Genomic DNA, 18,997 nt, shown 5'->3' with positions numbered 1-18,997 from the left:
AATTAGACGACCAACCGCCTTTACCTTTCCCCAACTAATGTCAGGTACCCATTAGACGACCAACCGCCTTTACCTTTCCCCAACTAATGTCAGGTACTCATTAGACGACCAACCGCCTTTACCTTTCCCCAACTAATGTCAGGTACCCATTAGACGACCAACAGCCTTGACCTTTCCCCAACTAATGTCAGGTACCCATTAGACGATCAACCGCCTTGACCTTTCCCCAACTAATGTCAGGTACCCATTAGACGACCAACCGCCTTGACCTTTCCCCAACTAATGTCAGGTACCCATTAGACGACCAACCGCCTTGACCTTTCCCCAACTAATGTCAGGTACCCATTAGAAGACCAACCGCCTTTACCTTTCCCCAACTAATGTCAGAGCTGGCTGGCGCCCGAAAATCCCGAAATTAAAAATCCCAGTTAGGAAGTCAAGCGCTTTACCGCTCAGCCAATTAGTCGTAACTAATTTATTTTGTTTTTATTTAGAATATTTGGAAAAAGACACTTAGGTAACTTCCCATTTTTAGTTTTACGACATAGGCCTACACATAGACTGCACATCTTCAGTTTTATGACATAGGTCTAAACATAGACTGCACATCTTCAGTTTTACGACATAGGCTTACACATAGACTGCACATCTTCAGTTTTATGACATAGGCTTACACATAGACTGCACATCTTCAGTTTTACGACATAGGCTTACACATAGACTGCACATCTTCAGTTTTACGACATAGGCCTACACATAGACTGCACATCTTCAGTTTTACGACATAGGCTTACACATAGACTGCACATCTTCAGTTTTATGACATAGGCCTACACATAGACTGCACATCTTCAGTTTTATGACATAGGTCTAAACATAGACTGCACATCTTCAGTTTTACGACATAGGCTTACACATAGACTGCACATCTTCAGTTTTATGACATAGGCCTACACATAGACTGCACATCTTCAGTTTTACGACATAGGCCTACACATAGACTGCACATCTTCAGTTTTATGACATAGGCTTACACATAGACTGCACATCTTCAGTTTTACGACATAGGCTTACACATAGACTGCACATCTTCAGTTTTACGACATAGGCTTACACATAGACTGCACATCTTCAGTTTTATGACATAGGCCTACACATAGACTGCACATCTTCAGTTTTACGACATAGGCCTACACGTAGACTGCACATCTTCAGTTTTATGACATAGGCCTACACATAGACTGCACATCTTCAGTTTTATGACATAGGCCTACACATAGACTGCACATCTTCAGTTTTACGACATAGGTCTAAACATAGACTGCACATCTTCAGTTTTACGACATAGGCCTACACATTGACTGCACATCTTCAGTTTTACGACATAGGTCTAAACATAGACTGCACATCTTCAGTTTTACGACATAGGCCTACACATAGACTGCACATCTTCAGTTTTACGACATAGGCCTACACGTAGACTGCACATCTTCAGTTTTACGACATAGGACTACACGTAGACTGCACATCTTCAGTTTTACGACATAGGCCTACACATAGACTGCACATCTTCAGTTTTACGACATAGGCCTACACATAGACTGCACATCTTCAGTTTTACGACATAGGCCTACACGTAGACTGCACATCTTCAGTTTTACGACATAGGCCTACACATAGACTGCACATCTTCAGTTTTATGACATAGGCCTACACATAGACTGCACATCTTCAGTTTTACGACATAGGCCTACACGTAGACTGCACATCTTCAGTTTTACGACATAGGCTTACACATAGACTGCACATCTTCAGTTTTACGACATAGGCCTACACGTAGACTGCACATCTTCAGTTTTACGACATAGGCCTACACATATACTGCACATCTTCAGTTTTACAGATAAAGGCCTACACATAGACTGCACATCTTCAGTTTTACGACATAGGCCTACACGTAGACTGCACATCTTCAGTTTTATGACATAGGCCTACACATAGACTGCACATCTTCAGTTTTATGACATAGGCCTACACATAGACTGCACATCTTCAGTTTTACGACATAGGTCTAAACATAGACTGCACATCTTCAGTTTTACGACATAGGCCTACACATTGACTGCACATCTTCAGTTTTACGACATAGGTCTAAACATAGACTGCACATCTTCAGTTTTACGACATAGTCCTACACATAGACTGCACATCTTCAGTTTTACAGATAAAGGCCTACACATATTCGCATCTACAGAAATGCAGATATCAGAGAATGTTTTTCAACATAGCACATTATTTTCTCTATTTACCGTCAACCCACCCTCCCCTCATTGAAAAAAGTATTCATTAACAAAAAAAATATGAAAATAAATCTAAAAATTAGAAGATCGAATACAACTGACACGCAGACGAACGTAGTCACGTCTTAGAACAATGGAGGTCAGAGGACCTTTGTTTCACCTTGACAAGAATATCGAACACTTTTGCCCCACCTTACCCCCCCCCTCTCTTCCTCGCATTTTTTTTATATCCCCGATTTCTTTTTTTTTTTAATCTTTATTTCTACCTCAACTACCTCAACTACCTCAACTACCTCAACCTTTTCTGGTATTTCTTACCTGAGTTTTCCCCTCCTTTTACCTTATTACTCAACCAACCTTTGACCTCGTGCCCACCCTCACCTTCCAATCCTCATTACCTGAGCCAGGTATACAGAGAGTATGTTGAAGCTACAAATCGGCATGCCTCCACTCACAGCGTTAACTCCATTCAGAATCTCATCTCTCGTTAGACAACAATACCCCCCATTACTCTCGTCACCTCTGCACTGGCGACTCTCGCCAACTCTCTGCAGCGCCACCAAACACGCCGCGTGCAGCAGAGCTCACAATGCCAGAAAGAAAAGTGGCCGCCCTTTCCCCGGAGTTCCCATTACGTCAACGTGTTTCGCCGAGCGAGGTTCCAGCATCCACTGGCACTGCTATCCAAGCCCAACAAATTTATTGTATTCTGCGATCTTAAAGTGATTACATACTAAGTCTTTATTATAGTCGCAATATTTTTGTATTCTCACGCTAAAGATTGTATTTGATCTAATACGATCACCAATCATACATTGATCACCTGCTGTGCTGGACAATTCAGCTTTTACATACTTCTTCCTTTGGCCACGGATATCAATTTACACGTACATATCAACGGGCCACACCCACAGCAGGGAAACGGTCACAGCAACTGTCCTTCTTGGCTGACCATCACAGAAAAGTGAAGGTCGCCTGTGGACACTGGTGTTTCCTTTTTTGAGTTTTTCAGAAAGGATGTCTAAAGTTGAAATTGATCTTTCCTGGAAACGATCACTTCATCTGTACTTCGATTTCAGACAGGTGAGTAATTGGCTAGGTGTTGTTGGCAGGGAGGGAGGGCTATGATATTCAACACTTAGTTAACACACACACACAGCAGGTACTAACCCTGCAGTGTAAACTGTATTATGTTATATACGTTTATGTTATTTGTACCATTGTTCATTTTTGTTTTATAGTTGCATTATATATGTTTGTGTACCGGTACTTAGACTAACCGGAAAGACAAATTTAAATCAACCTCATCAGAGAGGAAGATGGACGAGGCCGGCTTTCAAAGAATGTTTGTAGGGAGCGGCTTTACACTTTGTGTATTGACTTCAAAAATATTAATCTAAATTATACTAATTAAAAAAATTAACACTAAAAGGGAAAGATTATGTGTGGCCACCACAAGGATGAGATTCAAATATTAATGTTATTTTGTTCTTGTTGTTGCTGTTACAAAATTAAACTCACTCATTGTATTGAATTTCAAATAAATTTTGTTTTACAATAGGATAAAAAAACAAAACAAAAAACTATGCAGTTGTTTTTTTATACATTATATTTCAAGATAACTAGATTGAAACATCAAAACATCACAAATCGTTCCAGTGAAAAAAGAGTTTTGTAAAATGTTCATTCTGTTTAAGATGCTCATCAAGTGCGTTTGTTTAATTCATCAAATGAATTCATTCGATGTTTGTGAATACACAAATTCTACGACCTTTTGTTTTCTGTTTAAGAGAATAATCTAACCAATGAGAACACTTATTAAGCCGTGATAGAGCATTCTAGCCAATGAGAACAATTATTAGGCTATGAATGAACAATTTAACTGATGAGAACACTTATTAGGCGATGAAATAGATTTAGAGATAGACACTTTTGTAGTACAGATAATTCTATTCTTCTATCTTCTTTTCTTGGAATGTACACAGTTCTTCCATAAGCCATTTGTTTATTCATTTCTCTTGATTTGCCATCTCAAAAGTGATATGCTAAATATGCTGACTAACGAATCTCCCTAAGCAGGCTATCTGCAAACTGCACCACACGACACCACACGACACCACACGACACGACACCACACGACACCACACGACACGACACCACACGACACCACACGACACCACCAACTTCAAGAACTCGACAACTCAGGATTCCAAAATAACTCAACACTTTAATGTTCAATAAATCACTGCCAATACTGTACAATTGGCAACATGTGGCACGCTCTTTCGTAGGGCTTTGTGGAGAAGGACTTAGGGGACGGGTTTGAGGTCCACAGGAGGGGAAATTGTGAGACACGTCATCATCCTCAGCCGTGTCTGGAGGACATGCTTGTGGGGCAGGTTGGTAACACTCTACGTGCAAAGCTCCCTCATCTTCTGCATCAGGCTCCAATTGACTTCCTTGCCCACCTTCAGGGCTTCTCTCTCTCGTCAGCAGACCACTCATCCGTTGGGTTCATAAAGAGAGAAGAAGTGGGGGGGGGGCGGGGTAGGCGGAGAGTGAGAGAAAAAGAAAGTGACTGGCTATTACGAAGTGAGCGCTCAGCAAAGACCATCCAATACTTTATTCATAATGCATTTGTATTGCGTGTTATCAATAACACACACTCTAACGCCTGGTTCACACACGTACACACACACACATGTTTCTGATGAAATCAGTTCAGCTAATTAAGAAAATCTGGAGTCTTGGTCCTGAAAGGTTAGTGAGTGAAATGTAGTGGTACATGAAGGCACAGAGGGTCTCTTAGTCTTGAACCAAAGTGTGCCTCAAATAGAGCAACTGAATACGTACATTTACACACAAGACAGGACGTTCTCATCAACAACTGAACAAAACTTTGTTCAGCCAAAGTAATGAAGTAACTTTGTTCAGTCAAAGTAATAAAGTACATTTGTTCAGCCAAAGCAATGAAGTAAATTTTTCACCTAAAGTCACAAAGTAAAATTTGTTCAGCTGAAGTAATAAGGTAAATTTGTTCAGCTGAAGTAATAATGTAAATTTGTTCAGCTGAAGTAATAATGTAAATTTGTTCAGCTGAAGTAGGCTAATAAGATAAATTTGTTCAGCTGAAGTAATAATGTAAAATTGTTCAGCTGAAGTAGGCTAATAAGATAAATTTGTTCAGCTGAAGTAATGATGTAAAATTGTTCAGCTGAAGTAAAAAGGTAACTTTGTTCAGGTAAAGTAAGTTATTTATGTTTAAAAGTCATGTGGCTGCAATCTGATTTGTCCATCTTAAAACACAGCTTCGTCTTTAACTTAGTCGGAACTAATGTTTTCTAAGTTCCGGTCATTATGGCAGCGGGCAGGGCTAGAACTCGGGTTTATGGTGACGACATCCCGAAGCGCATACCTTCACGACCTGGCAGCTAAAGGGTAAACCTATAAACCCAGTCTAGGTTTAAATCTCTTGGGCACCTTCTTCAATGCAGTGAGGATATTATTAGTTTTCTTGCATTTGAACGTTTATTATTAATGTATTACTAGTTAAAGTTAGGCCATCACTGAATACCGGCGCCTATTTTTTTTTTTCAAAAAAGCACTAATAATATATATATATTATTACATACATACATAAGGAAAATGGACATGTGGGTGTGACCATCCTAATTCTATGGATTGTAACTCATTGTAGCATCATTTGGAGGTACTTTAAAGGACATTGAAAATATCTGCTTTAAAAACAAGCAATAAATATTTTAAGAAAAGAAATATATAGTTTTAAAATTCCAAAGCGAAGAACTCTCAATTGTGCAAGATTTATTTCCTTCTTGATATCATAAAATCATATAATTATCACTATTTAATTTGTTAATTGGTTAATGTTTTGAATGATTCATATTTGTTTAGGAAGTGTGAGTGATGACATATAGTTCAAACTTAATCCCCGAGAATGGGAAGTGGGAGCAATAACGTGTACAAAATGTGTACCAGGCAGTCAGACGGAGTTGATAGAAACTTTGTCAAAATCAAAACAAAAAAAGAGGTTTGTTTGAATGTAGAAGTGAAAGGAAATGATGAAGGGATCGCGGGGGAGGAAATCCACTGAGTACTACGGAGTCTAAACTGAACAGTTTGAGAAACTCTGGTCTAAAATCAAAAGGAAGTAACACAAACCTAGATCTCCATTGTTATGACGCAAGGCTTAAAAGTCAAGGTGCCACTAATGATATCGTATAGATATGTAAGGTCAGGGGTCATAATGTCTGCAGCACATACAGGAATCAGCTGCTTTGTGTAAAACCTATGACGTCATGACATTTAGCCGAAGAGACTACAACGGTCAGGTGAAGGCTGGGTACGAGGCGGAGACGTGATCGTAAGGAAAACCTGATTCTAATGTGGGCGAGGAAAAAGAAGAGAAAAACTGGAAATTTGGAGAGATGGAGTGATTCAGAGAGAGAGGGAGAGGAGGTGAGAGAGAGGAATGGAGATGGGGAGAGGGGGAGAGAGAGAGGAATGGAGAGGGGGAGAGAGAGGAATGGAGAGGGAGAGAGAGGTGAATGGAGAGGGGGAGAGAGAGGGGAATGGAGAGGGGGAGAGAGAGGGGAATGGAGAGGGGGAGTGAGAGAGGTGAATGGAGAGGGGGAGAGAGAGAGAGGAATGGAGAGGGAGAGAGAGGTGAATGGAGAGGGGGAGAGAGAGGTGAATGGAGAGGGGGAGAGAGAGGAATGGAGAGGGGGAGAGAGAGGAATGGAGAGGGAGAGAGAGGTGAATGGAGAGGGGGAGAGAGAGGTGAATGGAGAGGGGGAGAGAGAGGTGAATGGAGAGGGGGAGAGAGAGAGGAATGGAGAGGGGGAGATAGAGGGGAATGGAGAGGGGGAGAGAGAGGTGAATGAAGAGGGAGAGAGAGAGGTGAATGAAGAGGGGGAGAGGAAGAGAGAGAGGAATGGAGAGGGGGAGAGAGAGGGGAATGCAGAGGGGGAGAGGGAGAGAGAGAGGAATGGAGAGGGGGAGAGAGAGAGAGAGAGGAATGGAGAGGGGGAGAGAGAGGGGAATGGAGAGGGAGAGAGAGAGAGGAATGGAGAGGGGGGAGAGAGAGAGAGGAATGGAGAGGGGGAGAGAGAGGAATGGAGAGGGGGAGAGAGAGGGGAATGGAGAGAGAGAGAGAGAGAGAGGAATGGAGAGGGGAATGGAGAGGGAGAGAGGGAGAGAGAGAGGAATGGAGAGGGGGAGAGGGAGAGAGAGAGGAATGGAGATAGGGAGAGAGAGGTGAATGGAGAGGGGGAGAGAGAGGGAAATGGAGAGGGGGAGAGAGAGAGGAATGGAGAGGGGGATAGAGTGAGGGAAAGAGAAAGAGAGAGAGAATGAGGGAAAGAGAGACAGAAGGGGAGAGGGAGAGAAAGAGTATAAGTATGAGTGCAAAAGAAGAGGGGTAAGATTACGAAAAGGAGATATTATAGACCTTAAAGTTTGAGAATATTTAAATGACTAACTGTGTATCCAACATCAGAGTAATCATATCATTACAATTATATCATTGCAACTAATCATATCATTACAACCAATCATATCATTGCAACAAAAAATTTAAACTTTCTGAGTAAAAGATTTCTGATTTTCTTAATTCTACTTATTTGTCCTCATATTTTGTTTTACTTTGTTATACATTAAAATCCTTCTTATGTAACTTAAAGAAACGGGTTGCCTAAATCAGCCAGAAAAAAGCAATGACCATTAGAGTTCAAGTCTCTATTGAACAGGCACGACTAACAGATTCGCAGGGCGAAATGATCTTCTCTTGTCAAGGCAACGTCTGTGACTTGTAAGATAAGATACTTAATTATACTTTGTTGTCTTTGTGGTTCCTTTTTCTCTGTTCACCTATCTGAACAAGACTTGTGACCTTGGTCGATGACGTCATCGACTCTCACCTGAAACGTTTGCTTCAGGGTATTTACACCTGAGAACATCGGGAATGCTAACTGGCCGCGTGGATAGCATTCTTTCGTTTCCTCCTCATCTTCTGATCATGTCTTCTGAATTCTGCCGAGGGAGTTGTTTGTTTTCTGTACAAAGATTCTATCAACTTCCTCTGTCTGTCCATCTGTCTGGTCAAACGTTTGTGTCCACGTTATTTCTCCCACACCCATTCTCGGATCAAGTTGAAACTTTGCACAATTAGCATACTCAACACATGAGTAAAAAAAAGTTAAACAATTAGTCGATTAATTACTGGTAAATAATTTTTTTATTACCAACATGAGCAATTAATCCTTCAGTATTTACGGATACGGCTTATATGTAGGGTTTTGTCCCCTTAGATAATTGTACACGTTATTTCTCCCACATCCGTAACAAAACATAAAACATTTAAAAAAATAGACCAATTAATTAATCAATTAATTATTGACGATTTATTATTTTGTTTGATATCGAATAAGGGAAATAAACTCTGATGAGAGATATAGCTGTATATGTGGAGCTCTTTCCCATAGATAAGCTTTGTGTTTTAAAAAAGATTTTTTCACTTTGCTTGTTTCTCTCTTATGCTGCCCTCTGATTGCAATCAATCCACCTTGGTCATTGGTGTAAAAAACCTTAGGCTTTGTTTTCTGTTTTCTCTGCGGTGTAAGCTATGCGGCCCCTATGATGCAACGAATCACATCTTGCTAATGGTGGATTTGTGTTTGAGATACATTTGCACTTCGTTATAGTGTTGGCTCTAGCTAATAATAAATATATAACAAGTTTTTTTTTTTTTTGAATTGGTGTTTCAAAGATAGCCGATGACGTATCTAGTTAACATACTATTCCGTAGTGTCTTAAAAGTAATGGATGGCTGCTTGATCGTGTGGTATGCGCTCTGGATTGTAGTTTTGTCATCTCTAAGGTCCCGGGTTCAAACCCTGCCGGCTGCCATCACCCGTCGTCCGGCGGGAGGTTTGGGATAGAATGTAATTCTCGTAAGTAAGTAAAAAGTTAAGGATTAAAAAAAGTGTTTTGAGTTTTAAAATAGAATTAAATGAGATCCCCGATTAAAAGGGGGGGGGGTATATTGCTCTCCCCCTCCTCTCGCTAGCACACCTTCATTGAGCGGCTACTGCGTTAAACAACCACTTCAGAAATAGAAGATTCCAGAAATAACCCAGACATGAAACAGTGCAGATTATCAATCAATTTCTAAGATTATTTCTCTGTTCTAGTTTATTTTATTATTTTTGTTTTGTTATAATAATGTTTCTGAGCGTTACAAATTCATGAGATGCATCTTCTTAGACCTAACATTTATTTTAATAACTCACGATACATCTTTAAGATTTCTGTCATTCTATATTCAAATTACATTTAAACTTTTTCGCCAGTAAAAAAAAATTAAAAAATCCATCCGTACTTGTAGGGATGGCAGTGAGCATTTAGGTCAACTCTAGCTAATGTTGTAAGACGAACGCAAGTCTAAAACTCTTGATAAATGACAATTCTTCTGTCATGTGATAATATGCTCCGTCTAATGTAATATCTAGAGCCTATAACATCATCTTACTATGCCAGATCATGGCTCCAGACCTACAGAGTAACAGTAGAAGCTTCTACCTCTTGAAGACATTGTCAGCGTTGAAACTCTGGCAGTGTGCCCTAACAATTGTTTCAGTCTCATGAGTACAACAATAACGAGCCCCGACATTTTCATTGTACTTGCTTTTTTTATTTGTGTAGTTAAGTGATTCACTCTCAGAGAATACAGAATGCGCCTCTCCTAGAATGTTCTGGGAAAACAAAACAGCGTTTTCTATTTTTAACGACCACGTTCGCATCCTTGTGATTAAACATGCTGGCTATAAACTACAAATAGTCTTGCCACGTGTCTGTTCTAGACAGACAGGGGCCACGTCATAAAAATTGGTCTTATTTAAGATACTGCGTACAATTCTAGCAGTGGCTACAATTTGATATCTTATAGGAAAATGTTATCACAACAAGAACATAATTACAATGTGAGCAGCTATTAGGGAATAGTTAAACACACATGTCTGCGACAGTACATCTTAATCAAACTGCAACAGTAGCCTAACAATAACAAAAATAGGCTAATTTTGTTTGTAATGATAGATCAATTCTTTGCGTTAGAGTCAAACCAAAATTTATAACACATAATCCTTAAGCAAAGTTTCCTTTAATCAGTAACTGAAAATAATACCGTTAATAGTTAGTCGGACTTTGGCCAAGAACAGGCTGATAACAATATCTAAGTTACTTTAATTTTTTTTTTTAAATAGAAATATTTATGTTAAATAAAAACATTGAAATTGAGTAATTAGCGTACCAAAGTATATTCACATTGAACGATTTGTAACTGCATTTTCTACTTCTCCTGGTACTTATTCTTTGTCTCCAACCTCCATTTATCTTCATTTATGTTCACTTTTGAATACTTGCACGTTGAGAAGATGAATGAATTAGCGCTAAAGGCAACACCCTAACGTGCTGAATGACTCTTGTCAAAAGACTTTGCCTAAACCTTTTCCTAAACCTTTTCCCTTGACGGAACACTTTGCACATTCTGAGTATTTAGCTGAACACTTTGCACATACTGAGTATTTAGCTGAACACTTTGCACATTCTGAGTATTTAGCTGAACACTTTGCACATTCTGAGTATTTAGCTGAACACTTTGCACATACTGAGTATTTAACTGAACACTTTGCACATTCTGAGTATTTAGCTGAACACTTTGCACATACTGAGTATTTAGCTGAACACTTTGCACATTCTGAGTATTTAGCTGAACACTTTGCACATTCTGAGTATTTAGCTGAACACTTTGCACATACTGAGTATTTAGCTGAACACTTTGCACATTCTGAGTATTTAGCTGAACACTTTGCACATTCTGAGTATTTAGCTGAACACTTTGCACATTCTGAGTATTTAGCTGAACACTTTGCACATTCTGAGTATTTAGCTGAACACTTTGCACATACTGAGTATTTAGCTGAACACTTTGCACATTCTGAGTATTTAGCTGAACACTTTGCTTATTTTTTTTTAAGAGGCTTATTCCCGTGGTGGTTAATTATTCCAGTAGTTCAAGGAACACCTATTCAGGCCTCGCGGAACACTAGGGTTCCGCGGAATACAGTTTGAGAAACACTGCATTGGAACGATAGAACTGTCTATAGAAGACCGTAACACATTTACACTGTTATTGTTTGCTGTGGAGCTTGTTAGGGAAGAAACATTCATTCTGTGTAATTGTTTTCTAAAAAAATATTTGTTTGTCCTCAGACTCAAGCACAGACATAGTCCTCTTGGAAAGAGAGTGTGCGTGCGTGTGTGTGAGTTCACCAAAGCGTGATGGAGCCTACAACAGAGGAAGTGGTAGCGGTGCCTCATCACTTGCTCGATAAGATTGTAGGTAAGGAAACAAGTCTTTAAGACATTTTGTTTTCCTTAGGGTGCTCCTCAGTTTTCATGATCACTTCTCCCAGCTCTGCCTTCATGTGCCATTGGCTTCAGCTAGCAAACACAATAGTACAAGATCTAGAGTTTCTCAGGGTACTGACAGCTCACAATCGATTTAGTTATAAACAGCTAGATGTTCAGCAGACATTTCCTCAAGCAGATCGTGACTGGTTTCTTTCGCGTTTATCATTTTTACAAAGCAGATATCAACTCACTATGTTTGTCTGTCTGTCTGTCTGGTAAAAGGTTTCTACACGTTATTTCTCCCACACCCACTCTCGGATTAAACTGAAATTTTTATAATTATTTCTTTTACCTCACAACACAAGAATCAATGTAAAAAAAAGCAATTAGTTAATTAAATATTGGTAATTAATAATTTTGTTTGGTATCTTTAACAAGGGAAATTAATCGTACTTGACAGATGTTGTGGTATAAGTTGAATTAGTTCCCTTGAGGACTCTTTGGGAAAAAAAGAGGATCATCTATTTTTTTTTTATCCATGATTGGATTTATACTTGCTAAGGCCTTAAGCTCCTAGAGGTATGGCCCCCCCCCCCTTTTGTTATTTCTTTCTTCAAAATGATTGAAAATATCTCTGTAATTCCCCTCCCCCCAGTAAGCGGGGGGGGGGGTTCTAAGATATAGTTTTGTTGTCTAGAGGCAAAGCCAGCACTGCTTTTACCAACTGGTTACTTCCGATATTTTGATTAAGTTTAGAACAATATTAACGTATTCATTGCTTCCTTCACATGATCTAGGAGAGAATGGTGCTGGACTCGAAAGGGTCTCGCGGAACTCTGGGTCAAAGGTCGTCTTGGAGTCTTCCATGGACGTGAAAGGCAAGCAGAGCTATCTGGTTATCTCTGGTCATAGGCGGCAGATCAACTTAGCAAAGGTAATCAATCTTATGCTGTATACACTGGTTGCCTTCTAATATCATTTCACTCCTTTAAACAAATGTGCATATTTATATGATTGAAACTATACATAAGTTAATTTAAATGGTCGGGAATTCTCTACAAAACTTGCTTTGAACGATCGATTAGAGTCCATTATAAAAGAAATGAATTAGAGGCTTGTTGCTTTCACTGGACACCCAGAACTCAAAATGTAGGAACACGATGAAATCATCTTGATGCTTTTTTTTGACATATTTCGTTGAAAAAATCTCTTTTTTTTTTAAAGAAACACTTTAGATGCTTGGAATACTAATTATTATCACAGAGGCAGCATACTGTATTTAAGTTCAAGTTTATAACAAAAAATACGTAACATATATTTGAATATTTAAACAAATTTGACTAAAGATAATAGAAAGAGAGAAAGCCACAACATCTGCTAATAATAACCCCCAGAAATTGCTGAACGATTCCTTGATGGAAGACAGAGCCTCCCCAGTCAGATCGGACCAGAGATCAGGCTCGACCTCGCCCCTACCTTCAAAGCTCACCCCGTGGCGAGCTAGCAAGGAAGATATCCCAGCGGCCGTTGAGAGCACATCAAGTGCTCGGGAAGAAGGAGCGTCGAACGAAGCTGTTAACAGAAGGCGAAAGATGAGGCTGTCCTCTCATCAAGAGGTAAGTTTATCTTCCAGGATTTCCATACGAATTATTAGATAGTTAATACCTACATTTGTTCATCGCGAAGACATTCCTTCTTTTATATACATTTTGACTATCGGAGATACTTTTAAAAAAGGATTGAACATTATTAAGAATCTGTAGCATCTTTGAGCATGCTACATTTAAAGCAAGTCTTAAAGAAAAAAAAGAACTCTCTATTCGTGGGTAGAACTAAGCTCGAATTAAGATCTTACTCTCTATTCGTGGGTAGAACTAAGCTCGAATTAAGATCTTACTCTCTATTCGTGGGTAGAACTAAGCTCGAATCAAGATCTTACTCTCTATTCGTGGGTAGAACTAAGCTCGAATTAAGATCTTACTCTCTATTCGTGGGTAGAACTAAGCTCGAATTAAGATCTTACTCTCTATTCGTGGGTAGAACTAAGCTCGAATCAAGATCTTACTCTCTATTCGTGGGTAGAACTAAGCTCGAATTAAGATCTTACTCTCTATTCGTGGGTAGAACTAAGCTCGAATTAAGATCTTACTCTCTATTCGTGGGTAGAACTAAGCTCGAATTAAGATCTTACTCTCTATTCGTGGGTAGAACTAAGCTCGAATTAAGATCTTACTCTTTGATCAGACCACTGACAAAAATCCGCTTTTGTTAGACACGTTGTTTCAATTGGGTTTTATTTTTTTTTTTGCTCAATGTAATTTTGTGGCATTTTACGTCTCGAGGGATGATGAATTCTTTTAGCAGCTACACATATGACTAAAGAGGCCAATTTGAAATAAAACTGCGGTCACAAGTTGGGCATCAACCATCTCTTACTCTTCTTTCCACTTTTGGTTTCCAGGACCCTTCCTTTAAGCTTACTCTCCATGGGGATCTATTCAGTGCTTCTCTCAAATGTTGGCCTGGATTCTGAACAAAGCTTTAGAAAGTTCTGTTACACTAATTATACTATAATATAATTACTATAATTATACACTATAGCGGGTGACTTAAGATTCGGGGACGGTGCGCTGTGTACACGGCACGGCCCGGTCTGGCCCAGTCAACCGATATGGCCGCCTAACGTTGGGTGCCCTCAGACAGGACAGCGGTGAAGAGCCCCATGTCCAGGCCTGGTGGTTGGATAAAAGCCTTTCTAACCATCAACGGGATAATGGCGCCTACGACGCCGATTCCCTACTGGACTTCATCGAAGGTTACACTAATTAACAAATAATTTAGGTCAGTGATAACTACATTTTAAAACAATGCTAAAATGTCGAAATGATGAGATCTGAAGGTATAATCGAGTCACTTGACTTGTTGTTTTTTTTCTTATCAAAATCATTTTGATCATCGTGGCGTCTATGACAAAGGAAAATAGAAGGCATCGCCTTAATAGTTTGTTGATCAGTTTCTTCATAGCTAGTTGCCAGGTTTCTTCATAATTAGTTACTAGGATTCAAATTCAAATTCAAAAACTTTTGGCTGAAATCAACAAACTTGTTATGGCTCGGAGAAGGGCATACAAAAAGGTCCAAAAGAACCCAAACAATCCAACACTCAGGCAGAAATACAACAGACTCAGCCTACTAGTTAAAACGTCTGTTAACAGGGAAAAACGAGAACGTTGGACCAACACCTGTGCAAGGTTAAACCTAAGGGATAGTTCTAAGGCTTAGAGTCTTCTGAGAAATCTCGAAAATGCTGGGCGTACAAAAACAGCAACCCCATTATCTTCACCGAGTGGGGTAACCATTTCATCGAAGAAGAAAATTGCCACCTTGTTGAACAAATATTTTGCTAAGATCAACATGGCTGCCAAGAAGTCCCCAATGTCCAAAGCCATTGATAAAGCTCGAAAAGCTGATGAAAAAAAAGACCGAAAGGAACCACAGGCCGAAAGTGCTGAGGGAATGATGAACTCCCCATTCTCGATAGGCGAGCTTAATGCTGCCATAAGGAAATGCCAGCTTAAAAAGGCTCCCGGGCCGGATGGTATCACCCCCGAAATGCTTAAGCATGTAGGGGGGGGGGAGGAATGGCCGTGCTCTTAGCATTCGTAAATAGAACCTGGGCAGATCTGCCCAGGGCCTGGAAACGTGCCACCATTATTCCTATACCAAAAAAGGGAAAAGATGCTTCCACTGCTGAGGGCTACAGGCCCATCTCACTCACATCTTGTGTTGTGGTCACTGACTCAAAATCTGTACTACAGGCTTTGCAAAGCCCCGGACCATGGCCCCCCAATATCAACACTGTCATCATGGCTTCACATAACATCAAACAACGCTATGGCACCCCTGTAATAATGCAGTGGGTACCGAGTCACATAGGTGTGACTGGCAACACAATCGCAGACTCTTTGGCCCACCAGGAAGGGCAAATTCCACCCACTGACCAGGCTGTAAGCTTTCATCAAGCCCTGGCTATAATACAAAAAACAGAAATGGAAAAGTGGTTTGAGTGCTGGGACAAGTCCCAAAAAGCCAGTGGAGTCTGGGAGCGCATGAGGCGCCCTGACCGCACTTCCCCGTGGTGGAGGCTGTCCAGGCCTGAGCAAGCTATTATAGCACAGTGCAGGACAGGCCACTGTCCTGTTGGCTCATATTTCTCGCGGCTATGGCCAAATTTTGATTCACGGTGCCCCCGCTGCGGGGAAGAAGAGGAAACCGTGCCTCATATTCTGTTTGACTGCCCCAGACTTGCTGATCTCCGTCTCGACAGGTCTGGGAAACCCAAAATTCTCGACCTGTATGGCGACATTTATGCACTACGCAAGACAGCAGGGTTTCTGTCCAGGGCTTTTGCAAGAGAGGATTTGAGCCTCTCAAGCCCTCACTCTAATGGAGTTTGATGATGATGATGATGATGATGACTAGGTTTCTTCATAGTTAGTTGCCAGGTTTCTTCATAGTTAGTTGCCAGGTTTCTTCATAATTAGTTGCCGGGTTTCTTCATAGTTAGTTGCTAAGTTTCTTCATAATTAGTTGCAAAGTTTCTTCATAATTAGTTTCTAGGTTTCTTCATAATTAGTTTCTAGGTTTCTTCATAATTAGTTGCTAGGTTTCTTCATAATTAGTTGCTTGTTTTTTTAAGCTAGCATAACCTTCTACAAAAGAAAATAACCAGTGACACTAATGTCAATTTTTAGCCATCACAAATAGTGCTAGGATTAAACTAAGGGCAATAACTATGAACTATACTCTTGCATTAGTAAACCTGGTTGTTTCCCCTTTTGTTTTAAACGCATTAAAAAATATGACTGCCAGTGCCAGAGTATTAAGTTCTTAGTGCCCCCTTAAGAAACGCAACAGATTTAAAACTTTAAAAATTTAAAGCAGTCGCTTTGCACAATCCTCGCAAGAGTTCCCCCGTTCTATGAGATGATTGTTCTGTGCACATCTATATCTTTCAACCCTTACTAAACACCACAAACAACGTCACAAGTCCAATGTAAATAATTAGACAGAAAGAAAAGTAAAAACAATGTTGTGCAATAGTTGTAGGTCTCACTACCAATTTAATCACATCAAGTCCAATCAACTTCCTATCTCATGGAATTACAATATATATATATATATATATATATATATATATATATATATATATATATATATATATATATATCATGGGCGTAGCCAGGATTTTTTTCGGGGGGGTGGGGGTTTGGGGGGGGGAATTTTTTTCTGCCCCCCGCCCCCCCCCCCGCTAAAAATGTATATGTATGTATGTAAGTGTGTTTGTTTACATAATTTTTATTACATTCTTACCCTTCATTCTTTCGGAAGACATTTATTGTACCAGCTCACCCAGCGCGGGGGACGACGTTTCTAGGTGGTCAGATGACTACAACTCTCGTGACGCTCCTGAGCTCTGTTCACGACGTCGATCCTTCCCAAACCGTCCTGTTGAGACTCGACTCGGCTGACCGTCGTAACTCGTCACGGTTGACTGGGGCGATTTGCGTCGGCTGACTACACTCACACCACTACCCCCATCTTTGCCACCACCAGGTTTATAACAATATATATATATAAAGGGAAACCATGCTGGACATAATTTAAAAAAAAGGACTAAAATCAAATCAGCAAAGTCAAATACTCGGAAAATTTCAATAACCTAACTATATAGGCCTATAAATTTTTTTAAATGAAAATAAAAATGTTTCCAATTTAATAACACTATGTATTTAAAAATTAAAAGTAAATTGAAAACCAGAATCTCAGAAGTTCCGCCTAAAACAAATACCAGAGGCTGAGCTTGACTCTTGTTAGGATCTCTTAGCAATTACTTTTGTTTGATCTGTTTCTATACTCTGCGTATTGGCAACATATTGTGAACGTTGGCAACGTATCAAATTTCTTATGTCCTTTTCACATATTGAGAAAACTTGATAAATAAATTAAAAATAGCCACCTAATGCTATATATCACCGTCAGTTGTGATTTCTGATCGATTATCTTTCACGATTAGGTAACGTACTTTAATGAAATATCGATCCAATGTTGTTTTTCCTATGCTGACCTGGTCATCAAGTCACGCCATGTTTTTCTGCTGTGGTGGTTCTTTTTTTTTTTTTAATTTATTTTTAAAACCTTATTTTTTCTGACATGCAAAACAATGAAATGAAATCTCGACCTAAATAAAGAGTGATTGTGAAATGAAAGGGTTGGGATTGAAACCTCAGGGGTAAACAAGCCGAGTCATAATGAAATGCAGTTGAAGTGTTGATGACAATAGTGCAGTGGTGGACTAGGAGAAAATTGAATGAAGACAAAATAAGACACACAATAAAATAGAACTAAATAAGTAACATATATGAAACATAATTAAGAGGAGGAATCCCACATTTACAGCCATATGTTTTTCAATACTGTGAGATTTATTTCCCTTGATTTAATTAATGATTGGTTAATATTTGGACTGATTCGTGTATTGTCATCGACTATGAATAATTATGCAAATTTCAACTTGATCCGAGAATGGGAAGTGGGAGAAAAAAACGTGTCAAAATGTACTATGGGGATTTAATCCATATATACATCCACGTCTCTCATTAAGTAGCAGTTATTCCTCTTATTGCTATATCAAACAAAATAATTAAACACCAATATTTAATTAAATATTTGGTTAATTTTTTTTATTGATTCATGTCTTGTCAGATACAATGAATATTTGTGCAAAGTTTCAACTTCATCCGAGAATGAGAAAAGGGAGAAAAATATGCTCAAAATTATTACCAGACAGACTGACAGAGTGAGTTGTAAAAAGGACAAGAAAAAGATGTGCTCATATCTGCGGACTTAATAACTTTTGTAACTAGAATTTTGTTTCAAAAAAACTTAATGCTATTATATTCACTCGCTGGCTAGTCGCTTTCGACTGTCATGGCGATAGTCGCGAGTTCAAATCCTACACGCTTCCAACCGTCTTGGAGGAATTTTGGACTAAAAAATTCCTATTCTATATTTGACAAGCAAAAGCACAAGAGTCAAAGGGCCAATTGTATGGTCAAATGTTATGTACTGAAGAAAAGAATTGAGCTTTTAGTGACCAACCCGTAGTAACAAATTCTAATTATTTACTCTAAAGCAAACATTCTTATACTTCTGTAGCTCTAATGAAATCACATTTACAATTTAAAAAACGCACAGGAAGATATTAAA

General features: G+C 39.4%; 1 protein-coding gene across 1 annotated transcript in view; it reads left to right on the top strand.

Annotated features, from left to right (window-relative positions):
• The first annotated feature begins 2,929 nt into the window (after nt 1-2,929).
• Nucleotides 2,930-18,997, top strand: part of LOC106057934 (uncharacterized) — a 67,306-nt gene continuing 51,238 nt past the window's right edge. The window contains exons 1-4 of the mRNA XM_056021161.1: nt 2,930-3,383; nt 11,589-11,718; nt 12,527-12,663; nt 13,124-13,345. Of these exons, the coding sequence (XP_055877136.1) occupies nt 11,658-11,718; nt 12,527-12,663; nt 13,124-13,345 (420 nt within the window). The 5' untranslated portion in view covers nt 2,930-3,383; nt 11,589-11,657. The remainder of the gene's footprint in view (nt 3,384-11,588; nt 11,719-12,526; nt 12,664-13,123; nt 13,346-18,997) is intronic.

Source organism: Biomphalaria glabrata, chromosome 2 (assembly GCF_947242115.1).
Source record: "Biomphalaria glabrata chromosome 2, xgBioGlab47.1, whole genome shotgun sequence".
NCBI classification, from domain to species: Eukaryota; Metazoa; Mollusca; class Gastropoda; family Planorbidae; genus Biomphalaria; species Biomphalaria glabrata.
The sequence above is the reverse complement of the archived record's forward strand: the minus strand, read 5'-3'. Positions and strand labels throughout refer to the sequence as shown.